General features: G+C 42.0%; 1 protein-coding gene across 1 annotated transcript; it reads left to right on the top strand.

Moving 5' to 3' along the window:
- Positions 1–6,027: 6,027 nt before the first annotated feature.
- LOC119887574 (alsin-like) lies at positions 6,028–27,273 on the top strand (the record flags this gene model as incomplete). The annotated part of the gene is given in 20 exon segments (XM_038698310.1): positions 6,028–6,193; positions 6,670–6,765; positions 7,369–7,514; positions 7,927–8,915; positions 9,674–10,055; positions 12,451–12,625; positions 13,508–13,604; positions 13,786–13,863; positions 14,118–14,330; positions 15,169–15,340; positions 15,466–15,655; positions 15,749–15,814; positions 15,954–16,116; positions 16,830–16,961; positions 17,071–17,199; positions 19,840–19,910; positions 21,697–21,763; positions 22,788–22,990; positions 23,085–23,150; positions 27,175–27,273. Coding segments are annotated over 19 exon segments (3,458 nt in total), but the record flags the coding sequence as incomplete, so codon positions are not given.
- Between the last annotated feature and the right edge of the window lie 281 nt (positions 27,274–27,554).

Genomic DNA, 27,554 nt, shown 5'->3' with positions numbered 1-27,554 from the left:
TAGTCGGATCGAGTCAAATTTCTGCTGTGCCTTCTAAAGGCATTGACGATGAAAAGTTGTGCTATTTGGCGTTTTCGTCAATGGGCGTGTCCGTGGCGTCGATGATTCGCAATGAACAGGAAGTTGTTGTAACTTCAGTGTACATGCTCACATCTGGACCAAACTGTACATGTAGGATGAGAGTCCCGCCCTGAACACATGTACATGCCGACATTCACCACAGTCATAGCGCCACCTGCTGGCAACAGAAAGTGACCTTTAACGAAGCAGCCCCCGCCGCACGTTTCACCTACGTGCACGAATTTTCTGTGGTACGTGTATCTTGTCCAGACGCACAAAAAAGTCTCTTGGAGCCATAGCCTAAACCCAACAGGAAGTCGGCCATTTTGAATTTTACGTCAAATTTTGGATGATTTACACACTTCGTACTTTAACGAACTCCTCCTAGGGATTTAGTCCGACCGACCTCAAATTTGTGCTGTGCCTTCTAAAGGCATTGAAGATGAAAAGTTGTGCTATTTGCGAGTTTTCGTCAATGGGTGTGTCCGTGGCGTGGCGTCAGAGATCAAGTCTTCGCCATGACACAGGAAGTTGTTGTAACTTCAGTGTACATGCTCACATCTGAACCAAACTTTACGTGCTTGATAACTCTCCCACCCCGCTATGGAGGACCGATCCTGACACAGTCAGAAATAAATACAGAAATAAATAAATGCTCAATAAATAAATAAGCATCCAATTAAATACACAAAAAATAAGTAAATAAATAAATGTAGGTAGTAATTAAATTATACAAGGAGACATAAATGTATATTTTAATTAGTGCCTTTACTTATTCACCTTTGTTATAATTACCTTATTTGTTTATTCAACTTTATTTATTACTTTTTTTAATGTATTTATTTATGTGTGTGTTTTAATATTTTTGTCTGTTTATTCTTCCTTTGTATTTATTTACCTTATTTATTTTCACCCATGGTATTTATTTCTGCCTGTCTTTTTAAATTTTTGTATGCATTTCTGCCTCATTATGCAAATGAGGAGGGGCTGTGTCTCAAGGGGTCATCTTCTCTGCTATTGGTGGACCAGTCAGACAGGAGAGCTCCTACTCTGCCTGCAGACATCAACGATCTTGCCCCTCACACAGTCAGATGGCTTCCTTCAGTGCGCTGAGGTGTTTAACAACTCTGAAGACAATACTACCAGCAATGTCTTCCTTCTCTTTTCACGTAGACGCCGACAGACAGTGCTTTCAGTTTGCTGCATGCATGGACACAGAACTGCGGTATAGGGAGAAGCACACGGTCAGCTGGCTGCAGCTAAATCTGGAGTGCACTCGTATTCAATTCTGTATGGTAAATTCAGTTTTAACGGAGCAGAGCGAGCTGACAGGCAGAGTTAGAGACTTTTTCTGTCCGTTTCTCTCTTTACAAAGACGCATGTTGCAGTCAGAGTCTTCTCTGATGAGCGATGCGAGCACCACATACAACACAATTTATCAAATTACACAACGGATATACAGTATGAAAATAAGATTGATTGGATTATACTCACAGGAAGTATAAAACCTGTTACATGCGTAACACAGTAATGTCAGGGAAATTACTTTACTTAGATTTAAGTACTGCAGTTGTACATTTGAAATACCTTCCTACCTTTCTGATAGGAAGCCTTCTTGAGGTGGTATAAAACATTTCTTCTTATATTCTGATTTGAGTTGTGGACAACTATGACCACATGAATTAAAAAAAAACATTTCACTGCCCAAGTCAGCTATAACACAAGTCTTGTCATCAGACTACATGCTGTACAGTATTTGTGGACAGATTTTGTCCCAGGATTTATTATGCATTTCTTCTTCTTCGTTGCATGATTTAGAATAATAAGGTGAGAAATGGGTCTATTCTGAGTTCATCCTGCACTGCAGCAGCTAATAAAGTCCATTTAATCCCAAAAACGCTTTTCTTTTAGGCAGGCTGGAGCAGAAAACAACTCACCTTTCTCAAGTTGTACAGTAATGTCACATGTGTATGAAGGTGGATCAAACAGCTAATCTTAAATGTCAAAGTAGAGAGGAGCCTAGTAGGCCTATTTATTTTCATTCATTACACAATATGAATAAGCTATGCAGACAGTTGTAAAGAAAGAACATCTTTTTCTTCTGTTCTCTACTTGTTATAGTTACACAGTATTAGGGGTGTGGGCTGTATTAAAAGTATCCACTGTTCTCCCATGCTCTAACACACAGTAACGATGAAATGTGTGCTGTTCTCACATTCTTCCTCTGTATGTACACATAAACAACAAGGCAGGGAAATATAAAAGGAATTTATTTTATTGTTTGGGTACATTATTGTTCAGTGTACATGTCACATCTGAAACAAACTTTACGTGCTTGATAACTCTCCCACCCGCAGACATCTACACGTCAATACCGATTTATATTCATAGCGGCAAGTGCTATGTAGCTCCACATAGGGGACACAGGAAGTGACATATACACCTTCATGCGGCGTCGGAACCGCGTAGGAAATTCACAGCCGCACCGGCAGAGCTCCAGAATATGCAACTCGGCCGGCTCACGCGCGGACGCGCTTACAAGTGCGAGGGCCCGCCCAACGCTGCTTGCAGCTTTAATTTTTTTTTTTTTTTTTTTTTTTTCTGCAAAGTAGGCCCAAATGACATGGCCTAAACATACTCGAAAACTCACCAAAATTTGCAAACATGTCAGAACCGGTGAAAAATTTCGTATTCTACAAGTTTCGCACATGGGCGTGGCAAAATGACTCGCTAGCGCCACCTAGAAAATTGGAAATGATTAGCCCCTCGTTCACGTTCAACCTACATGTACGAAATTTTCTGGGGACATGTATCGTATCAAGACGCACAAAAAAGCCTCAAGAACCCATAGCCTAAAGTCAACAGGAAGTCGGCCATTTTGAATTTTACGGCCATTTTTGGATGATTTACACACTTCGTACTTTAACGAACTCCTCCTAGGGATTTAGTCGGATCGACGTCAAATTTCTGCTGTGCCTTCTAAAGGCATTGACGATGAAAAGTTGTGCTATTTGCGCGTTTTCGTCAATGGGCGTGTCCGTGGCGTCGATGATTCGCAATGAAACAGGAAGTTGTTGTAACTTCAGTGTACATGCTCACATCCGGACCAAACTGTACATGTAGGATGAGAGTCCCGCCCTGAACACATGTACATGCCGACATTCACCCACAGTCATAGCGCCACCTGCTGGCAACAGAAAGTGACCTTTAACGAAGCAGCCCCCGCCGCACGTTTCACCTACGTGCACGAATTTTCTGTGGTACGTGTATCTTGTCCAGACGCACAAAAAAGTCTCTTGGAGCCATAGCCTAAACCCAACAGGAAGTCAGCCATTTTGAATTTTACGTCAAATTTTGGATGATTTACACACTTCGTACTTTAACGAACTCCTCCTAGGGATTTAGTCCGACCGACCTCAAATTTCTGCTGTGCCTTCTAAAGGCATTGAAGATGAAAAGTTGTGCTATTTGCAAGTTTTCGTCAATGGGCGTGTCCGTGGCGTGGCGTCAAAGATCAGCTCTTCGCCATGACACGGAAGTTGTCGTAACTTCAGTGTACATGCTCACATCTGGACCAAACTGTACATGTAGGATGAGAGTCCCGCCCTGAACACATGTACATGCTGACATTCACCCACAGTCATAGCGCCACCTGCTGGCAACAGGAAGTGACTTTTAACGAAGCAGCCCCCGCCGCACGTTTTACCTACGTGCACGAATTTTCTGTGGTACGTGTATCTTGTCCAGACGCACAAAAAAGTCTCTTGGAGCCATAGCCTAAACCCAACAGGAAGTCGGCCATTTTGAATTTTACGTCAAATTTTGGATGATTTACACACTTCGTACTTTAACGAACTCCTCCTAGGGATTTAGTCCGACCGACCTCAAATTTGTGCTGTGCCTTCTAAAGGCATTGAAGATGAAAAGTTGTGCTATTTGCAAGTTTTCGTCAATGGGCGTGTCCGTGGCGTGGCGTCAAAGATCAACTCTTCGCCATGACACGGAAGTTGTCGTAACTTCAGTGTACATGCTCACATCTGGACCAAACTGTACATGTAGGATGAGAGTCCCGCCCTGAACACATGTACATGCTGACATTCACAGACAGTCATAGCGCCACCTGCTGGCAACAGGAAGTGACTTTTAACGAAGCAGCCCCCGCCGCACGTTTTACCTACGTGCACGAATTTTCTGTGGTACGTGTATCTTGTCCAGACGCACAAAAAAGCCTCTTGGAGCGATGCCCTAAAATCAACAGGAAGTCGGCCATTTTGAATTTTACGTCAAATTTTGGATGATTTACACACTTCGTACTTTAACGAACTCCTCCTAGGGATTTAGTCCGACCGACTTCAAATTTGTGCTGTGCCTTCTAAAGGCATTGAAGATGAAAAGTTGTGCTATTTGCGAGTTTTCGTCAATGGGTGTGTCCGTGGCGTGGCGTCAGAGATCAAGTCTTCGCCATGACACAGGAAGTTGTTGTAACTTCAGTGTACATGCTCACATCTGAACCAAACTTTACGTGCTTGATAACTCTCCCACCCCGTTATGGAGGACCGATCCTGACACAGTCAGAAATAAATACAGAAATAAATAAATGCTCAATAAATAAATAAGCATCCAATTAAATACACAAAAAAATAAGTAAATAAATAAATGTAGGTAGTAATTAAATTATACAAGGAGACATAATGTATATATTTAATTAGTGCCTTTACTTATTCACCTTTGTTATAATTACCTTATTTGTTTATTCAACTTTATTTATTACTAATTTTTTTAATGTATTTATTTATGTGTGTGTTTTAATATTTTTGTCTGTTTTATTCTTCCTTTGTATTTATTTACCTTATTTATTTTCACCCATGGTATTTATTTCTGCCTGTCTTTTTTAAATTTTTGTATGCATTTCTGCCTCATTATGCAAATGAGGAGGGGCTGTGTCTCAAGGGGTCATCTTCTCTGCTATTGGTGGACCAGTCAGACAGGAGAGCTCCTACTCTGCCTGCAGACATCAACGATCTTGCCCCTCACACAGTCAGATGGCTTCCTTCAGTGCGCTGAGGTGTTTAACAACTCTGAAGACAATACTACCAGCAATGTCTTCCTTCTCTTTTCACGTAGACGCTCCGACAGACAGTGCTTTCAGTTTGCTGCATGCATGGACACAGAACTGCGGTACAGCACACAGTAACGATGAAATGTGTGCTGTTCTCACATTCTTCCTCTGTATGTACACATAAACAACAAGGCAGGGAAATATAAAAGGAATTTATTTTATTGTTTGGGTACATTATTGTTCAGTGTACATGCTCACATCTGAAACAAACTTTACGTGCTTGATAACTCTCCCACCCCGCAGACATCTACACGCCAACACCGATTTATATTCATAGCGGCAAGTGCTATGTAGCTCCACATAGGGGACACAGGAAGTGACATATAACACCTTCATGCGGCGTCATAACCGCGTAGCAAATTCACAGCCGCACCGGCAGAGCTCCAGAATATGCAACTCGGCCGGCTCACACGCGGACGCGCTTATAAGTGCGAGGGCCCGCCCAACGCTGCTTGCAGCTTTAATTTTTCAGTATTTTTACAATCCATTAATGGAGAAAATAATGCCACAATGAAAATAATCGTTGCAGTCTGATACAAAATAGTTCAAAATGAGCTTCAGCTCAACAACTACAGCAGTAAAATACTGCTTTACATTAAACCATGAGGAATAATAATGACGGAATATGCCGAATATATAATAGTAGGCCTATGACAGTCACAGGGATATTCTTCTGATTATACTCACATACTTTTACTTAAGTAACAAACAGGACTTTTACTTGTATCAAAGTGAGTAATTCTGCTTAAGAAAAGGAGCTGAATCCTTCCTCCACCACCGCAGAAGGAAGAGTTTTTAACATAGTGTGTAGAATCACTTGAAGGGCTGTCGTCGCTCGGTGTCGCTGCTGAGCAAACCCTCCAGCGCAGAAACGATCTTTGGCGTAAGGCTCTGTGGCAACATCAGCAGATTAACAACAAGCAGCGGCATTCTGCTGCTTAACAACTCAACGGATGTGTGACTTGCTTCTCTGTCTGAGTCAGCCCATCAAGGAGTGCTGTATAGAGCCAGCTGGTAAGAAAGAAGAGGCTTTTTTCCACGAAGGAGGAGACACTGTTCGGAGACTGTGTTTTGGGCTAGCGGTTAGGCTAGTTAGCATGGCTGATTAGCGACTGTTAGCTAGAAAGATGAAAGTTAACACGTTAGCTACCAGCAGCCAGAAACAGGTGCGAACACTTGTCTGAGGTGGCAGGTAACGAATGCTCATTTTATGAAGCACATGTTGGGTGTTTGGTCACCGACCAGAGCTAGAAGCAAATATTTAAACCACATGAAAATGAAACCATAACTGTTGGTTTCATTTTGACATTACACCTTCTCTTTCTGATTGTAGGGATTTCCTTATAGGTTTTCCCCTAAAATCCAGGTCGACTGTCAGACTTTCTGTAACCTCCATGACTGTGTTTGCACTGACAGCAGTATATGAGCTAGCAGGACTGTTTGTTTTGCAGCTCTCTCAGCTAATGAGGTTTGTTTTGTTTGGATTGTAGGTCTGCATTCAGCCCTGACGACAGCAGCAGCAGCAGCCCTTTGCCTGACCTGCTGATGGAGCATTAACCCCCCCTGATGGAAACCCAGAGGAAAAGGTAGGTCTATGCCCAGCCCTTCCTAAAGAGGATTATTCTGCTCAACTGATGCTTTCTGGCTGGCAGGCTGGATGTGATCACCATGTGACATCGCCTACAGATGAAGTTCACTTCTGCTTTCACCCACAAAACATCTGTTGTTCAGATGTTATGCTGCACGGAAACACTGGCTCAGGCCAAATCCTGAGAGTTTGTCCTGTCTGTCTCATGTCTGTCATCTCTTCTTCACAGCTAGTCATCTTATAATTGTTGTTTTTCTTGTTTACTTGTGTCCTTCCCAATATGCTGCCATGTTTCTTGTCTGAAGAACGTTACGTTTCCGTGGCTGTTTGTGATACCTGGTGTTGTTTGTGTTGGCAGCCCTCTGGGATTTCAACTGTAGAATCAGTTTGCAAAACATGATACATTTACATTTTAGATGACGCTTTCATCCAAAGCGACTTACAATTGCTATATATAAGAGGTTGCACGCCTCTGGATCAACTAGGGGTGAAGTGTCTTGCTCAGGGACACATTAGTGTCTCACAGTGGATTTGAACCCGGGTCTCTCACACCAAAGGCATGTGTCTTACCCACTGCTCCATTCTTATTGATCACTCTCAGCTCTGGGGATAACGGTGGGGGTGAGCGAGGCCTGCTTCACACCTGGAAGGGCTACTCTTGCAGTGTCACCCCAGAAAGGCTGCTCCTCTCCCGGCCTGTCCTTCAGGTCGCCCTGGGCACACGGCATGGTGTTCTGCTGGTGGAAGGTATCATGTGTTATTGTTTGTTTTTTTATCTTTAGGGTATTTGTATGGCTTCATTACAAACAAACTGTAGACAGGTGACAGAAATTGAGGGAGAGAACTGGGGATACTGCATTTAATGGTTGCCATCTTAAACTCTGAGCCTCCCTAGACTTTATCATTGTTGAGTGGGGAGGAAAGATAATCAATAAATATTTAAAACATCCAATCATTATTGTTTTACAAACATACTTAGTAATGAATTGATTAATCGAAGCAAGCCTGCATTGACTGTGTGAAAGAATATTATTGTTGTGTGGTGAAAAAATAGTTCCCTCCAACTTTAAGCTTTTTTCACAACTGACAAAACAAACTTTATGATGAGACAAGCTGTCATCTTCCTCTGATTATTGTGCTGTTGTTGCTCCCAATTCAGGGGGGCAGGTGTACAGTTTTGGGGAGTTGCCATGGAAGCAGAGTCAAGTGCCCGAGACAGAGAAACCCACCCTGGAGAGCGCGCTCAGCGGCCAGCAGGTGGTCGCTGTTGCAGCTGGAAGCTTCCACAGCGGCGCGGTGACAGAGGACGGTGGTGTCCACATGTGGGGGGACAACAACTCGGGTCAGTGCGGCTTGTCGGGCCTCATCACCGTCCCCAACCCGACTCCCGTCGCTCTGGTGGACTCCGCCGCCAGCCCCCCACAGACTGTCTCAGTCTGGGAGCTGGCCTGCGGGGAGCAGCACACCCTGGCGCTGTCGGCCCAGCGGGAGGTGTGGGCGTGGGGCAGCGGTTGCCAGCTGGGCCTCAATGCCACAGTCTTCCCTGTCTGGAAACCACAAAAGGTTGAGCATTTAGCGGGCAGGTATGTATTACAGGTGGCCTGTGGGGCTTCACACAGTCTGGCTCTGGTGCGTTGCTTGGGCCCTCAGGACATCCACCGGGCACCTGTGGACAAATGCAGACAGTGTAACCAGCTACTTTACACCATGACGGACAAAGAGGACCATGTCATCATCTCTGATGGTCACTACTGCCCCCTTGGTGTAGAGCTCGCCGTGGATGAGGACGTGCTGGAGGCGCCTGCTTCCACACAAGGTCTCAAAACGTCCCCGTCTGAGCCAGTCCTACCCTCCCATACCGCCACTTTAAACTCAGCATCCTCAGCACCTGCTGAAGGTGCTGACCCCTCCTCAGACATCACACACCATCAGGACCTGGAGACAGAGGAATCGGCCTTGGCTAACGGAGCGCTGCCAGCCTCAGACCCGGACCCCTCGGCTCACTCTGAAGGTGGTGGTGTTTTGGAGGTCAAGAGCTCACCCTATCCAGATGAGCAGGCTGTCAAAGACTACCTGAAGAAACTGTCAGACAGCACCCAGGTTGAGCAGCCGGTTAAGGGGACTGCTGGAGGACCGCACACTCTGCTGGTGAGCTGGACTGGATCGTAACTATAAGGAAACATCCAGTACTGTCTGATATGAAAATCAGAAACAAGCCCTGTCCTTTCAGTCAGTCATGTCCTGGGTCACTGTACATACAGTATATATAATTCTTTCCGTTTTAGATGCTGTTCATGGACACTTGCAAAATTAGTTTGGTACCCAGAAGCCAACATTGATACTCGACCTGCAACACTGGCACCTGCTTCCATTAACATGAAAAATAAAAAAGATTTGAGCTCAAAGAGGCTCTTTCTCAGGTAGAGACTTTTAAAGAAAATTTCATCGGAGAGGATGACAATGATCCTCTACACGTTTGTACCTCACAGACTTTTCACTGTTTATGTGATTATTAACCAAAATATTGATTAGTCCAACAAGTAATATTGCATAATTCAACGGAGCTGGGTATCAAACATCGGTACTGAAATGCATCTGTTGCACAGAAACTGCTGAGTACCAAAGGCTGACACTGAATGTCTGTATCAAATTACTTATTAACTAACTCTATAATCGGGTAGCTGCTTATTTAAATCAAAATGTCGCCAATTTAAGCCTATTAGATTTTATTTAGGAGAACATTTAGGAAATTTGTCTTCTTTTATAAATGAAAACACGCAGGTTTCGAACACTTTTTCTGCAGTTCATTGATCTGATCATATACAGTATAATAGAAGCTTGATATAATGTGTTTCTGACTTTAGCATTGTATCTGTGTGTGTGCCTCTGCTTTGTTCCTCCTCCAGCCCTCAGCAGGAGGGCTCACCGCCTCCACCCCCGGCTCCACGCTCAACAGCCTGGTGGCCTCCTGCGCTTCTGCAGTGGGCGAACGGGTCGCCTCCACCTATGAGGCGTTGTCCCTCAAAAAGATGATGAACTTGTACCTGCCCTCGGGGGTGTCAAGGTCAGGTGGGCCGGCAGGGCTTACGGGTGTTGTCCCGGGAGTGGCTGAGACCACCACAGAGCGTGTCCGCCAGGAGGACTCCACGCAGGCCAAGAAGAGCTGCAGCACAGGGGACATCCGCGAGGAGGAGGCTGAGGATCTGCGGCGGCGCCTCTCGCTCCCGGGACTCCTCTCACAGGGTAGATACGCTGTTCAACTCTTATCCTCCTCCTATACCCTGCTGCGTAAGTACTTCTTACGCATGTGCAGGTTTATGTCAGTCTGCGTGTCTGTCTTTGCTTCAGGCTTCTTCATCCAGCCCGTAAGCACGGCAAAGCCTTCTCCCGGATCACACTGTGCACAACTGAGTCTTTTTTATTCTGTGTATGACTCTCCAGGAAGTTGGACACAACTGCTTACTCACCACTCACTGTATTGTTACTTATTTATTTACTACTTACTACATGGTTACTACTGAATGTTTCCTTGCTTCTGTGGTACTTACTACCTCATTTCTTCTAACTCAGTACTACTACAGTGTTTTGAGGAAAACTCAAAATTGTTCATTTGTTATGACATTTTGCTGAGAAAATCACTTCAGTGACTTATTTTTTTGTCCATTTTTCTTCCTTTCAAAGTCTCTAATTAGCTTCAAATATAGATGTATTGCTCCTTTTTTCAGGATAACCACAAGTGTCCCAGTAGGCTTATTTTTAATTTGCAAGAAAAACATCTATAGCCACTCAAGAATGCAACAGCCAGTACACAACAAGCAAGACGAACTGGAGAAACTCATAATCCTCCAAAAGGAACCAGTTTGACATGGATCACTGTGTTAGTCGGCCTCTCGAACATTTCTTCATGATAAAACCAACTTGAATACGGATGATTGTCTTCTCCAGAAGGCGTGTGTGTATATGTTTTAGTACACTCAAGGAAGGAAATGTTGGTCCATCAGTCCTTTAGTTTCCAGCCATGGAAGAGTAACGCTATTTTTGTTGTGCAAAAGCCTGGAAATGACATATGACCCACATAAAATGGTTACTAAAATAACACCAGTTTGATTTACAGCCGTGATATTGGTCTCTTGTTAAAGGTAGTGTTTTTAGAGTTCACCATCAAGTCAGAATGAGTCTAAAGTCAGTGGTCCTCAACCATTTTTCAGTTAAGAAACAGATTTTTAATCTTCTAATAACAGTAAATAGAGAATTACAAAACAAATCACAGAATGAAATATACCCTCATTTCAGGTACAGCCAAATCAACACTGATCAAAGTGGTCACAAACTAACAGTGGATGAGTATTATTTATCGCACCGTGAAAATGTCATGCTGTTGCAACCCTACCCTGCATTCTTCTCTGACAAGGGTCTGTTTAAGTGAACGTTTTGATGAAAACCTTGTTTGTTTACAATAGATATAAGTGTGTCACATGCATTAACATTATCAATAAATATAGCTATTAGAATTATGTTAAAATACAAAAAGTGCTGGGAAACGAGTCCTGTCTCCCTCCACATCTCAGTGTTTGTCTGTCTGCTGCCTGCAGGCTTCTCCTCATCGTTTGTTTGCTGGCATGTGTTTGACTTGACCTGGCTGATATGAGGTGAACGTCACTGCTGTCTCTGTGCGGCCATTTTGTTTTGATAACACATTGATTTCTTCTGCTGAACTTTGCACCTGAGATTCATTCAGGTTCAAGGCTTGCCTTGAAAACATGTCAACATTTCCACACTTCATTAACTACAACACTGATGAAAATCTGATTCAGGTTTATTTATTTCTAATAGTTTCTCACATCTAATAATTTGTCCTGGTATTTTGGTACATAACAATAACCTAAAACAAAGTCATGTGTAATTCCATTATTCCATGAAGAGTACAATCCGATATACTGTACGTGTTATCTCAGCCAGTAACCTGTTGTTTTAGAAGTTTAATCAATGGATGAAATGTACATTGAGTTCTGGCTGGTGTTAAAGGGAGAGTGGGGTACAGTTTGTGACATCATTCAGCTGCATTATTCTCTGCAGTATAACCATTTATATTTGTAACGCTAGTCAGTAATGCTGTTAGATTAGAGCTGCATTTAGGATTATACATCGGCCGATTGATCGGTCTTTCACTACAATAAACATAGTGAGAGAAATGAAAAGAATAAAAACAAGTACTGTAAAAGTCAAGTCATAAATATACATTTACAGTAAGAAATATGAGAAGTGTATTTAAAAAATATGTCAAATGTATCTGTAGCTTTTAAATTTAAAACACATCTTTTTAAACTGGCACCACGTGACCACTATTTATTAGGTCACAGCGATCTTTGTTTACAGTTGTTATGTACCCTGATTTTATGCACTGTAATTATAGTTGTTAATTTTATAAATTTATTGCTGTACTGTTTTATGTTTTGTGAGGTGACCTTGTGTGTTCAGAGAGGCGCCTATAAATAAAATTTATTATTATTATTATTAAAACAAACAGGATGGAACATCTAGAAATATTGAGAAAGGAATGTTCACAATATAGAGTATGTGCAAAAATGATAATCCCGAAATGTGCGTTCACAGTGGATCATCCTGAAAAAGGAAAATAATTAAGAAATACAGTTTTGTTTTTGTTTTGTCTGTGCACCCACAGTGTCCCCACGGCTGCTGAAGAAAGTTGGCCACCCGAGGATGCGTGCAGTCGCCCTCACCCCGATAGGAGGGGCGGTTGCCGAGGCCCAGGAGGCTTTTCCCACCCTGCAGACGGAGGTGTGGAGTTGGGGCCGTTGCGAGCACGGACAGCTGGGACATGGAGACACTCTGGACAGGTAGGAGGAAGGTTCGCTGCACTGCATCTGTCAGTGACTCTGTTTCTGCACTGCGCAAAGAATAAAATTCACAAAACAATAACAGCACAACAGAAATGAGAGCATGAGACCAAGGAAGGGCCTGAGACTACATTCATTCAAACTGTAATATGCATAATTGTGTAGTCCTTGAATACGACCTACAGAAAGGTTTTTGCTTATATTCAGGCCAATACAGGAATAATTGTCTTAGAACTTCATTGACGTTTTTGCATACAAGCATAAAAGCAGTTAAATGTAATGAAGTGTTGTTTTAAATTTATAAGATAATTTTAGGTAAACTATCCAAATTATTTAATTAGGACATTTTTAACTTTTCAAAGCCGTCATAATCTCAGGTCACATAAGTGGCTACAGTTCAAAGTGCCTGCTATCAGAACAGAAGCTGGAAAGCTAAGCCTGTTCTGTTATGGCCCTTGGTCTTGGAATGATGTGCAGACCAAGCTCAAACTTCAATCCCTCATCTCTCTAAATGATTTTAAACACAGAATAAAGGAGGTGGTCACCGCTAACTGCAGCTTCTTTGCCAATTCCATTACCACTTAACTCTTTATTAAATCTATGATCTAATACTGTTGTTTTTGTGAACAGTACTATGTAGGGTATTATGTAATATCTAAATGTTGTGTTGTTGTGCTGTGTTTTCTGTTGTACCTAATGATGTTGTTGTGATTGGTTCTTATTGTTGCTTGGTTATCTGTTTGATCCTGCTATCTGACCCTGTATTGAGTAGGTCTCACTTGTAAAAGAGGTTTTAAAGGTTATAAAGATATACACAAGCTGTTGTGGGCCACTAAAATATGTTAATCATCTATGACAGTGGTGTGATGTGTCTTTTTGCAGATTACAGCCGCTGTGCATCAAGAGTCTGAACAATAAGGAGGTGGTGCTGGTGGCGGCCGGCGCTCATCATTCCCTCGCTCTGACTGCTCAGTCTCAGGTCAGTCAGAGGCTTCAGTCCTTTTACCAGCTACACAGCATTACCACCACAGTATTTTACACTCCAGAAACAATTGTTTCCAACCAGTTTTCCTTTTCCATTTCTATCCTTGTGTTTATTTGGCCAAATGTAGACTTCACTGTGGAGTTTGATGACATAAAAAAGGGCCTCTGTCTTCCAGGTGTTTTCATGGGGAAGTAACAGCTCTGGTCAGCTTGGACACATGGAGTCACCCAGCACCGTCCCCCGCCTTGCAAAGGTGAGGAGACCACCTCCTTTACAAACACACAGGTACAGGAAGCCCTGAAGTTCAATAACTCCTGTTCCTGTAGGGTGACTGTGGCTCAGGGGGTAGAGCGGGTTGCCCGTTAATCGGAATGTCGGTGGTTCAATCCCCGGCTCCTCCAGGCTGCATGTTGAAGTGTTCTACCAGTGTGTGAGTTAGTTTCTGTTTGAGCACTTAGGCTCAGTGTATCTTTACATTTACATGTTCCTCTCTGCTTCCCCTTGCAGCTATCGGAGGGGATCCGGGTCTGGGATGTAAGTGCCGGAGAGAGACACACCCTCCTGCTCGCAGACGGAGACTGCATCCAGCCCATCATTTATTACAGCGGACAGCAGGTGAAAGAGGGGGCAGAAGAGAGCCAGCTGGGTCAGCAGGAGGAAGAGGAGCAGTGGGCTGGCGGCTACACCCAGCAGCCTGTACTACTGCCCTTCTGCATGAACGTAAGGACAAAGTAACTGGTAGTTTGTTTGCAGGATCTTAGACTACTGCTGAATCAAAGTACAGTTAAGTAAACACATTGTCCTGCATGAAGTGTATAGAAACCAACAGTAGTCTAAAACACAGTATTTCTTTATGTGATTTTGTACAACACAGTCGTGTATCATGATTCAATGAGTTGTGTATTGATTGGCATTATGATTATTATTATTATTATTATTATTATTATTATTATGATGGGTTTCAGTACCATGTTGTTCAGCCAAAACGATTCTGTCTGACTGGTAAGGAAACTCAGCTATTTAACCTCTGTGGGATCATTAGCTAGGTTCGTCAATACCACTGGTCCGTTAGTGCTCCTAGCTGTGGTAACGACAGTCATCATGGTCGTTAGAACCACCCGTGGCCAAGTCTGAACGACCATCGTTGGTATCTTCACCTGAGGCCAAGTGGAAATGCTTGTTCAGTTTCCTGGGAAGTTTTGAAACAAAAATTCATTCGAAATTTAATTCAGAACTGAAGAAGTCTCTTGGATGAGGGATGAAACGTCTTCTAGTTTTTTTTGGATTGGATAATAATTAATAATAACATTTAACAGTCATACAAGTAGTTACCTTTCTGAAGTAGCTTTGACCCAACAGACTAATGCCTTGATAATAACTCAGTGAACAGGTAACACGAGATAAGAGGTCTTATTATATAATTACAGCATCAGAGAGGGATTAAAATCAAAGGAAATGTAATAAATGTACGGTATCTAAAGATCATTTAAAGTTCTAATAGCTTAAACTATAATAAAAGTGTGTGATGGCAGTTTTTTGTGATTCCCATGTGTTGCAGCTGCGTTATGTGAGCAGTGTGTTTGCGGGGGGACAGCGGTGCGTGGCGCTCTCGGACCAGAACGTGATGGGCTTCATCGCCAGCCTCCATGAGCTGGCGTCAGCCGAGAGAAAGTTCTACTGCAAGCTTTGTAACGTCAAGACACAGATCATACGCCCCCTGCTGGAGCTGGGTGAGTGGCCCATCAGGAAAAAAGGAGGAAAAGAGAGAATTCCCAGATTTGAACACAGGAGGCAAATCTTTTAAATCAGCACAATTTTTATCGTTTGTTTCCATTTTTGTGCCGTCTTTCTCCAGAGTCTCTGAATTCGGCCCTCAGCCCAGTGGCCCTCGGTCTCCTGCAGACTCTGGCAGGCCAATTCAGTCTCTTGTGTCATCTAACTGGGCAGCACGCCGCCAGCCTCACCGCAAACCTGCGCCGCGGCCGCAATGTCAAGAGCCTGCTCATCCTCGACTATGCCAGCATCTTCCTCGACTCTCACCATGAGTATGTGTTCCCCATCATGAATTTGAATATTTGTACACTTCATTTTAAACAATAGATTGAACTTTGAACACTTGTTTCTTTGTCAACGCCAAGGTACTGCAGCGCTGTGGGCAACTTCCATGTAATGGGAGGTTTCCAGACCCTGATCAAACCCTCTCTGTGAGCACACACAGACACACTTTTTCACACTTTCCTAAAAATCCAGCAATATTTCAATGCAACAGCCAAAAACACAAGAGAACAGTACTCTAAATGTGATAAATGTAGCTGATAAACAACTAGATAATTTTCTTTGAAGAGATTTCTTTGGGAAGAGTGCTGAGCTGCTTCAGAAGCTGTCTGAGTGCAGCGAGGAGAACCTTACCATGGCGGACCTCCTGGTGGCACTCTTCTATCTCCCAACTCCCCACCTTCATGAATACAGCCGGTTGCTGCTCAAACTGGCCACCTGCTTTGAAGTGGTAGGTGAAACAAGCACTAGTCAAGACAATGATTTTTATGTTTTTTTTAATTTACTGACCGCAGGCAGCACACACACACACACACCTCGCTTCCTTCCAATTTATTAAGAAAAAATGTGAAAAAGTCAAAAGAAAAAAAATCATTGTGGAAAAGTAAATTTTCTTCCGTAATTTAATTCAAAAAGTATTCACCACTGACAGAAGATGGATGAATGATTTTGGTATTTGTATTTTTTTGTTTTTCAGTTTTTCCCCTAGGATTTTTTTCAGGGGGGGGATAGTAGTGTTTCTGAATTCTGTGTTTTACAATTTAAGCACATTTTGTCTTCAGAGTGTAATCATGTGGTAGATGAATACAGTTTTAACAATTCAATAAGAAAATATTAGAAATTGAATCAACATCAGGCTCCCCCTCAAAACAATGGTTTTTAGATTATTAAAAAGAGCAAAATATTTTTTTAAAAATTGGGTGTAGTTTATTTTGATTGTTTTATTGTTTTTGCTGAAATTCAACTTAAAAAGCAATATTAACTTAACCCTAAAACCTTCCTAAAAAGTGAATTAAGATATGTTTAAAACACCTCAAATGTTTAGGGTTTCACGTTATTTCTATTGGAAAAATCAACAGAATCGGAACCTACCCTATAGAAAATCACAATTTATGTCACTGTAAATATATATAACCTTGTGTGTGCTTGTGTATGTGTTGCCAGTGCTCCAATGAGTACCAGAGGCTGCAGGACAGCTGCTCAAAGTTCGAAGCGTTGGCCCTCCAGCTGAAGAGAAAAAGGAAGGACGCCAACTACACCTTTCATTTCTGGAAGAGCTTCCCTGGCAAAATGACGGTAAACTCGCTGAGTGTGCGCATTCCTTTTCATTACCACCAAGCGTATCCTTCACATTGAGACCTGGAGGTGTCACATTTTGCTGAATGGTGTCATTGTGTGTTGTCAGGACTCGCTGAGGAAGCCTCACCGCCGGCTGATCTGCGAGAGCAGTAACAAAGCTCTGACCCTGCAGAACGCCGGGAGGTTTTCCGTCAACTGGTTCATCCTTTTCAACGACGCTTTGGTCCATGCCCAGGTCAGCTACACACACACACACACACACACACACACACACACACACACACACTTTTCATTACGTCCTTCAACTCTTTCACTTTTTTGAAGCCGTCTATATTTCAGACAGTGTAACTTGGTCTGTTTCAAGCGTTTGTGTGTGCTTACCTCCGTGTTGTCAGGGCTTGTAAAAATCTTGTAAGTATGCAGCCAGAAGCAAATGTTAGCACAGCGACCCCGTACTCTCCCCTGTCCCACTCTTTCTTTTCGTGTGTGTGTGTGTGAGAAGGGCTTAGGGCTCTGTGTCATGGGATTCAGCCCTGTTGGAGCGGATTCACATTTAAACACATGACAAACACACACCCGGATAAAACAGGTGAAGGCACCAATGCTAATACAAATATCTGTTTATTTATTATTTATTTATCTAGGGTTCAGCAATATAGAGAAAATCCAATTACTTCCTTTTTACTTTCTTCTTCTGTACTTCCTCTCTCTTTAATTCCTTTCTTTCTTTATGTCCTACTTTACTTCCTTTCTTTACATAATTTTTTACATCCTTTCTTTCTTTACGTCCTTCCATCCTCTATCCCCAAAGGTTTACATTTATATTACATACATACACCATAACATTTATAATTAGAATTTCTTTGACACTTTTTGGAAATCACTTGTCTGTTATTAGCTTATCCAACAAATTAAATACCTGACAAATCAAGGTGCTTAATCGCATTGATGCTAAAATAATAATCAAACCAGGAACAAATGTTAAAGGATAGGTTCAAATTTACACCTGAAAACAAGGCTCACATGCTACATGTATGTTTAGAAAGATTCGCTGTAATTATTCTTTCTTTTAATTCTGGCCATGAAACGTGACTACACTGTAAGAAATTAAGAAATTAAATCCACAGTTTTTGTTCCATGCAAAACTGCATTTCAAATTTCATTCAAAGCTAAAATGAGGCACAAAACAAGGACTGCATTTTTAAAAATTTGCTCATAAGTATAGGTGTGCATTACTACTTTACTATGTGATGTACTACCAGTGATACCCAGCCCTATCCCCACCTTCACCCTCTGCCTGCTCGCCACCTGAAGGAGACTGCATGGAAAGATGAACTGACTCGAACCAAGGCTCAATGGCTCATTTTTACATACTATACTATATCACTGTTCTTGTTCTTCCTTTTCCCGCAATTCAACATTTAAAACCAATTCAGCTTGAAATACAAAACACAAAAACAAATGTTATGTTCTTCTTAAGAGTACTTTTTTTCCTGTCGGTGCCTTGGTTTTTACTGTTGGTTCACTTGTAATTTAACGACAGGCGTAGGATTTGAAAGGCAATCACTTTAGCAGAGGAGCCTATTTTATCCTTTCAAATTACAGTACCAACAGTTTCTGGTTCACTTCTCCAAAGCAATTTCCTTTCCTCTCTCCCGCTTTGTCTCCTCCTTCTTCTGTCCATCCCTCCCCATCTCTTCTAGTCTGCATCGGTCCTGTGGTTGTCCTGCACATTTAAGTCCCTCTGCTTCCTGACTGTGTGACGTTCTGTCATTATTTGAAAAAAACAAAACAACTTCTTTACTTTTCATCCTTATTTCCTTTTTTACTTCCCTTATACTTCCTTCTATCTTTACTTCTCTTTTACTTCCTTAATTCCGCCTGGACCTTTGGGTGAAAAAGAGTATGCATGCTTAGTTCTTAACTTCCTCTTGAGTCTAGCTCTAATAACCTTTTCACTTCCTTTCTACTTTACTTCCTTCTTCACTGTCTTACTTCCTCTTTACTTCCATACTCCCTTCTTTACTTCTTTATTCTTACTTCGTAATTTACTCCCGTTTCACTTCCCTACTTCCTTCTGTACTTCCGATTTACTTTATTTCATTTTTTTTTTTGCATGAATAATGAGCAGGGTATTGGTAATAAAGAGTATACATGCTTAGTTCCTACCTCTTTAAGGTACACATGTTGTCTTGCATGATTAATCTGGCCCCCCTTAGATTAATCTTTGCAAAGTCTGCATCAACGTTCCTTCCTTTTTACTTATTTGCTACCTTTTGAATTCCCTTCTTTTTTCTGTCTTTACTTCCTTTATGCTTCCTTTTTTACGTCACTTCCTCTCTTTAGTTCCATTTGACTTCTCTTTTACTTCCTTTTTACAGCTGTTATATTATTAGTGGAAGTTGTCTGAAATGTAAACAATAAACAAACTAAACTGGAGCAGGAAGGAAAGTATGCTGCTGGTAGAAGGAGGTATATTATCTGCAACTCCATGCGTGAGTCTCTCCACAAAGAAGCAATTAATGATTATTAAAAGGCATTAGTTTTTCTTTGTCAGTGTCCTGCTTGAATTGTTGCACTTAAAAAATCAAAGCATTTTTTCCTGTTAATTATGAGATTATAGAGAAACACCTCCTGTTTGTGTGTAAGGCTCATACACACCTTATGGGCTTACTCATAGCAATTAGGATTGTGTCACTGTCTCTCAGTGTGGTCAGATGTGTTAATAAGATTAATGATGTGTCCTGTTTCTTTCCATTTCTAAACACTTACCTTTCCTTTCTTTCTTCTCTCCTCTTTCCTCACCTTTTCCTTAATTACCCTTTCCTCTCCCCCTGCTTCCTTTCCATCCTCCATGCTTGTTCCTCTCCTCCAGTTCTCCACACATCACATCTTCCCTTTGGCCACACTTTGGGTGGAGCCAATCCCAGAGGAGAACACTGGCCTGTAAGTCTGCTCCCAGTGGAACATTTTTACAGCTTTTCTGTGGAGGAATACTCAAAAATAACATAATTCAACATAATTTCCAGATCTTTTTATTTTGTTGTGTTTAGTCAATTTAAATAGTTACAGTGGGTACGGAAAGTATTCAGACCCCTTTAAATTTTTCACTCTTTGTTTCATTGCAGCCATTTTCCAAAAATCAAAAAAGTTCATTTTATTTCTCAGTAATGTACACTCAGCACCCCATCTTGACAGAAAAAAACAGAAATGTAGAAATTTTTGCAAATTTATTAAAAAAGAAAAACTGAAATATCACATGGTCATAAGTATTCAGACCCTTTGCCGTGACACTCATATTTAACTCAGGTGCTGTCTATTTCTTCTGATCATCCTTGAGATGGTCCTACACCTTCATTTGAGTCCAGCTGTGTTTGATTATACTGATTGGACTTGATTAGGAAAGCCACACACCTGTCTATATAAGACCTTACAGCTCACAGTGCGTGTCAGAGCAAATGAGAATCATGAGGTCAAAGGAACTGCCTGAAGAGCTCAGAGACAGAATTGTGGCAAGGCACAGATCTGGCCAAGGTTACAAAAAAATTTCTGCTGCACTTAAGGTTCCTAAGAGCACAGTGGCCTCCATAATCCTCAAATGGAAGACGTTTGGGACGACCAGAACCCTTCCTAGAGCTGGCCGTCCGGCCAAACTGAGCTATCGGGGGAGAAGAGCCTTGGTGAGAGAGGTAAAGAAGAACCCAAAGGTCACTGTGGCTGAGCTCCAGAGATGCAGTCGGGAGATGGGAGAAAGTTGTAGTAAGTCAACCATCACTGTAGCAATCCACCAGTCGGGGCTTTATGGCAGAGTGGCCCGACGGAAGCCTCTCCTCAGTGCAAGACACATGAAAGCCTGCATGGAGTTTGCTAAAAAACACCTGAAGGACTCCAAGATGGTGATAAATAAGATCCTCTGGTCTGATGAGACCAAGATAGAACTTTTTGGCCTTAATTCTAAGCGGTATGTGTGGAGAACACCAGGCACTGCTCATCACCTGTCCAATACAGTCTCAACAGTGAAGCATGGTGGTGGCAGCATCATGCTGTGGGGGTGTTTTTCAGCTGCAGGGACAGGACGACTGGTTGCAATCGAGGGAAAGATGAATGCGGCCAAGTACAGGGATATCCTGGACGAAAACCTTTTCCAGAGTGCTCTGGACCTCAGACTGGGCCGAAGGTTTACCTTCCAACAAGACAATGACCCTAAGCACACCGCTAAAATAACGAAGGAGTGGCTTCACAACAACTCCGTGGCTGTTCTTGAATGGCCCAGCCAGAGCCCTGACTTAAACCCAATTGAGCATCTCTGGAGAGACCTGAAAATGGCTGTCCACCAACGTTTACCATCCAACCTGACAGAACTGGAGAGGATCTGCAAGGAGGATGGCAGAGGATACCCAAATCCAGATGTGAAAAACTTGTTGCATCTTTCCCAAAACGACTCATGGCTGTATTAGATCAAAAGGGTGCTTCTACTAAATACTGAGCAAAGGGTCTGAATACTTATGACCATGTGATATTTCAGTTTTTCTTTTTTAATAAATTTGCAAAAATTTCTACATTTCTGTTTTTTTCTGTCAAGATGGGGTGCTGAGTGTACATTACTGAGAAATAAAATGAACTTTTTTGATTTTTGGGAAATGGCTGCAATGAAACAAAGAGTGAAAAATTTAAAGGGGTCTGAATACTTTCCGTACCCACTGTATATGTGTGTGTGTGTGTGTGTGTGTAGATATGGGTTAAAGGTCATTGCACCAGAGGAGACATTCACCCTTCTGGCATCCTCTCCCATGGAGAAGGTACGTGTTTTATGCTGCTGCTACTTATCACACGTTATTACACTAGTCTCTGTGTGTGCTGCAATCTGCTCATCATCCACGCACACACCATATTCCCCTAAAAACATATATGTCAAACCAGATCAAATAATTGTATAAATTCCGTTAAAGACAACAACCTACCATAACCCCCACGCTAATTGTTCAAAATATAGTTGGACTAGCCACCTGAGCACCAAGAAAGATGCCCGTGGGCCTGTCGCTCTATGACGGAGACAGAGGTACGTTGTTGGCAGTTGAAGCGGTGAATCATTTAGCTTTAGCCATTTAACGTTAGCTGTATTGTTGCCTTTGTTGTTCAACACGATCAACTTTTCATAAAGCCAATGTGCTTGTCAGTGTCCGTTGTCTTCAACTGACCAATTACAGCCTGGATGGGGCAGGACATTAAAAAAAGTTTAGCCAGAGCCAGGATGCCATTGTGCCAATTTGAGCTGCTTCTAGCCATCGCCTCACGCGCCCCTTATTCGGTTTTACTAAAGTTATTGTTATCAATATTGTTCAGTAATCTTGTTCAACTAAAGTGTGTGTGTGTGTGTGGGTTGTGTGGGTGCGGCGGGTGTATTGTGTATCTGTCCCTGGTTCAAAAACTACAAGTTCCACAAGCCGCAATGCACCAATCACAGTAGAGTTTTCTATGATGAGTGTTTTAAAAAGCTGTTTACAATGTGGCAAAATCAGTAATTTTGGACTGGTGACAGAAATGCTTATGCTTGTTTAACTTTTTTTCACGTTGAGACAAACACATTTAAAAATGTCCGTATTTTGTGCATTTTCCTTGATACTCAAGAAAGTAGACTCATGGTACCATTTGTTCCATTATATCTCAAATTGCAGTATTGTCCACAAAAATCGCAATATGAGTTTTTGTCCAAATCGTGCAGCCCTAATTACCTTAAAACTACATTTCCATTTGTTGCCACTCAAAAGAACTGCACCTCTGTGACATTTCCCTCTTTAAACGTGTGCATGTATTGGCTGCTAGGCCAAGTGGCTTTGCTCCATCAACCAGGCGGTAGACCAGGCCCTGAGTGGGGCGGGGCAGGACACGGCATCAGTCAGCTCAGGGTCGGGGCAGAAGTTAGAGCCTCCAATCTCCAGGATGGCCTCTTACACCTTTTATAAGGACGGACGGCTGAAAGATGCAACATATGAAGGACGCTGGCTTGCCGGGAAGCCAAACGGCAGGTTGGACGCATATTCTCTCTGTTTGCATGTTGATTTGAATATATTAGAAATTTATATATTGATATGTAACAATGATTGGGATTATGTTTTTCAGGGGAGTGTTAAAATGGTCTGATGGGAGGATATATACAGGGACGTTCAAGAATGGACTGGAGGATGGGTGAGTGCTGGCCACCAACATTACTCTTTAATATAATAATAATAATCTTTATTTGTAGAGCACTTTTCAAAAACAAGTAACAAAGTGCTTTAACAAGTGTAAAGACAATAATACCCAAAAAACAATAATACAAAAACAATACAAGAATATACCCGCAAGCGGCGATTCGCGAGTTCATACCTTTTTCGCAATATCGCCATCAAAAAAATTTCACACATACGGTTCAACATTGTTATAAAACCTATCCTACAAGTTTTGTAACAACTGGACAACCATTTTCTGATCTATAGCTCGATTTGTATCATTCCACATCCAGTTACGATGCATTTAAAGCGCCACCTAGTGGTCGATTTGAATGAAACTTTCAAGGCATATTTCCGGCACACATGTGGACATATCCTGTGAGTTTTGTGATGATTGGACCAATGCTTACGGATTCTTGTCTATTTATGTCCTGAGCCACACCCTTCACATGTTTATTGGTCAATATCTTGAAAACGAAAGGAGCTATCACCAAGCTTTATACAACTTTATATACGCTAAGGCCAATGATGATCCAGAAAAAATTTGGTGGCAATTGGAGCTACGGTCTAGGAGGAGATGTAAAAAGTGTGTTTGCATTATGGCAAGCGGCCATAAAAATCCTGTTTTAATGTGTTATGTATCTGTATGTGTTGGGCAATAGTTCTTCAAATACGCTAGTTGACCTTTTCCTTAAAAAACAACTACAGCTTTTATTTGTAGGAGTGCACTGACTGCAAAGAACAAAACATTTACTGGGAACAAGCCCACTCAAGATTACAGACATCAGGGAGCATTAATATTTTTCTTTCATATTAGACTATAGAATAATGTAATTGAAATATACACTATGTAAATACTAGTATTATTAACCATACTATTTCATTAAAATGGTTTGAAAATATAGATGCCAGTAAAACTACAATACAATACTCTCTCTTGCTGCTGTGTTTCTAACATCTCAACAAACAGCATGGCAGAGCGAGAGAGAGATCATTTACACTCCCGGCTCCGTACCTTTCATCCAGCGCAGCCAGCCGCCATATTGGCGTAATAACCGCGGATAATAAAGCAGCATGAAAGCGGCTAAATGACAACAACCGCAATCCATAGCCTGGTATCAACCGATCCAGTACAACAGTTTGTCCCATACACGGAGCAGCAGCTCACAGTCACGATGATTAACGATGCTTCACTCACCAAAGCAGGCTCACTTCAGCAGAAAGGCGCAGCGGCGGCTGGGCAAACTTCCGGAGGACTGAAGTTTTTCAGAGAGCCCGCAGACTCGTTGTGGCCCGGCAGTGCTGTTTAACATTTTCCACAGAGTTTAATAAGCGTTACGATCCGACCGTCACTGAGCTCGTAGCTGTTTCCTCTGTCTATTTGTTGGGCAGCGATGTTTAACTCTTTAAAGTAAGCTCAGTTCACAGCATCGTCCAGATAACTCCCGCTGGTGTCATGTTTTGCAATCCTCGGGTATATCCGAGGCACCTATCTGAACATATCCTGTGAGTTTTGTGATGATCGGCTCTACGGTTGCTGATTTGTGGTCATTTATGTCCAGAGCCACGCCCTTTCAAAGTTCATTGGTCCATATCTTGAAAAGTAATTGAGATATCGACATGCTTTATACAACTTTTAATAAGCTTGATCCAATGATGATTCACTGAAAATTTGGTGGCAATCGGAGATACAGTCTAGGAGGAGATGTCAAAAATGTGATTTTCAAAAAATTCAAAATGGCGGAAAAAACTCTAGGCGGACCTTAATAGTACTTGAGGCTTTTTTGTAGAGCACATTGAGCTGCACCTGTGTGAGAATTTCAAGTCAATCGGATTTACGGTGTAAGGGGCGTGGCCTTTCAAAGTTTGCATTTTTAAGCGTTATTTACAGCGCCACCATGTGGCCGATTGAGTTCATATTTCTATGGAAGCTGATGCACACCATTTCCAGTTATTCCCCCAAGTTTCATGTTTCTAGCTCATTCCAGCTCATGGGAATTTGAGCCGGCGCGGCAGACAACAGACTACGCAGTATGAACCCTAATAAAAGCAAGAAAACATTGAAAACACTAAAATACACGTTTAAGATAAATATAGAATAAGTAAAATAGAATAAAATAAAAGGCAAATAAGATCGGGAAAGGCTCTCCTATAAAAGTATGTTTAAGAAGGGACTTAAAAGAGTTCACTGACTCAGCCGACCTGATTTCCTCGGGCAGGCTGTTCCAGAGCCTCGGGGCCCTGACAACAAACGCTCTGTCCCCTTTAGTTTTCAGTCGAGACTCTGGAACAGACAGCAGACCTCTGCCCAAGGATCTCAAGGTATGAGCTGGTGTATGGGACTAAAAGGTCAGAAATATAACAAGGCGAGAGGCCATGAAGAGCTTTAAAAGTGATCAATACATTTTTTTAAGTCAATTCTAAAACATACTGGGAGCCAGTGTAGTGAAGCTAAAATATGGGTAATGTGGTCATATTTCTTCGTTCAGGTTAAAAGCCTGACAGCTGAGTTCTGGACAGTCTGGAGTCGATCAGTAGATTTTTGGGTTAAACAAGTGAAAAGGCTGTTGCAACAATCCAGGCGCTTAAAAGTTAACATAGATCGAATTTTTGCTATATTTCTAAGTTGATAAAAACATGATTGAACAAGCTTTGTGGTGTGCTGCTCGAAATTTAAATTACTATCAAACCAGACACCAAGGTTCTTTGCAACAGGCTTAATGTGATTTACCAGCAGATGGCAGATTTGCCATCTGCTGGGACCCAATGACCAGGATATCTGTTTTGTCTGAGGTCAGCTGGAGGAAATTATTTGACATCCATTTTTTAACTTCACAAGGCAGTTAAGTGAAATCAGCATTCCAGGGTCTGTGGATCTGACGGGCAAGTACATTTGTGTGTCATCAGCATAAATATGAAAAGAAATACCATGTTTGTGGATAATATGTCCAAGGAGAAGCAGATACTAGGAAAACAAAATGGGTCCTAAGACTGACCCCTGAGGTACACCATATTTAACTGGACAGAACGAAGAGACATAGTTGTTTATAGACACGCAAAACTTCCTATTGACAGGTAGGATGAAAACCATTCTAGTGTAGTACCAGAGATCCCCACCCAGTGCCTCAGTCTGTCTAACGTGATGTTGTGATCAATGGTGTCAAAAGCAGCGCTAAGGTCCAGGAGTACCAGGACTGAGCACATGCCATCATCAGCAGACATTAAAAGGTCATTGGTGACTTTAAGCAGGGCAGTCTCAGCGCTGTGGTACTTCCTAAAACCAGACTGAAACTTTTCAAATAATTTGTTATTTTCCAGTACAGTGACCAGCTGTTCGGACACAATTCTTTCAAGAATCTTTGCAATAAAAGGCAGTTTTGAAATTGGTCTAAAATTTTGATGGAGGGAGGGATCTAAACCAGGTTTCTTTAAAAGTGGGTTCACGTAAGCCGTTTTAAAATAATCAGGGACACAACCAGTAGATAGGGAGCTGTTAAAAACAGAGATCAAATGGGGCCCAACAGAATCCATTACTTTCAGTAAAAACTTTCTAGGTATAACATCAAGTGGGCTGGAGGACACTCTCATTTGTGATACTGTTTTAAAAGCTCAGACAGGTTGATGGGATAAAACTGGTTAAAACTCTCTTGTTGCTGGTGAGGGACCTCTGAGTAAGAGGCAGTGGGGGTAATAGAGGCTCTGATTGACACCACCTTATTGGTAAAATAAGATAAAAACAATTCACAGTCATCATTACTTCCAGCTGAGGCACAAGGAGGGGTTGGGTTTACCAGCTGATCCACAGTCTTAAACAGAAACCTGGGATTGTGTTTATGTGTAGTAATGAGTTCAGAATCCTGTGACAGAATAAATATACAGTATTCTGTCATAGGATGTACTTAGTGTACATTACCTATGTGTTATTCTTTCACAAGGGAGGATTATCTAAAGTTTAAGCCCCTTTCCCTTTATCCTGCTCTTGTATATTTCTGTTTGTGTAGCTTTGGTGAATTTGATGCTCCCAATAAGACCCTCAACAAGAGCGATCACTATCAAGGTCACTGGAAAGAAGGCAAGATGCACGGCCTGGGGACATACAGGTGAGTGTGTATGAAAAAATTATGGTTATGGACTTTATTGTTTATGTTGTGGAAAATAGTTTGGGCTTCACCACATAGGACAATGCCTGACAATAAAGGACAAAGATGAGGACAAACTGCTTTTTAGAGCCGAGCACGACCGTGCGAGTCCTATTGAATTTGCTCGGATTATTAGGGCCCGAGCACGACCGTGCGAGGTCCCTATTGAAATTGCTCGGATTATATTATTTTTTTTTTTTTTTTTTTTTTTTTTTTTTCTGCAAAGTAGGCCAAATGACATG

Source organism: Micropterus salmoides, unplaced genomic scaffold (genome assembly GCF_014851395.1).
Source record: "Micropterus salmoides isolate LMB-PRFRI ecotype aquatic unplaced genomic scaffold, ASM1485139v1 Ms_hic_scaffold_422, whole genome shotgun sequence".
Classification (NCBI taxonomy): Eukaryota; Metazoa; Chordata; class Actinopteri; order Centrarchiformes; family Centrarchidae; genus Micropterus; species Micropterus salmoides.
This window is presented reverse-complemented; position numbering and strand designations above follow the sequence as displayed.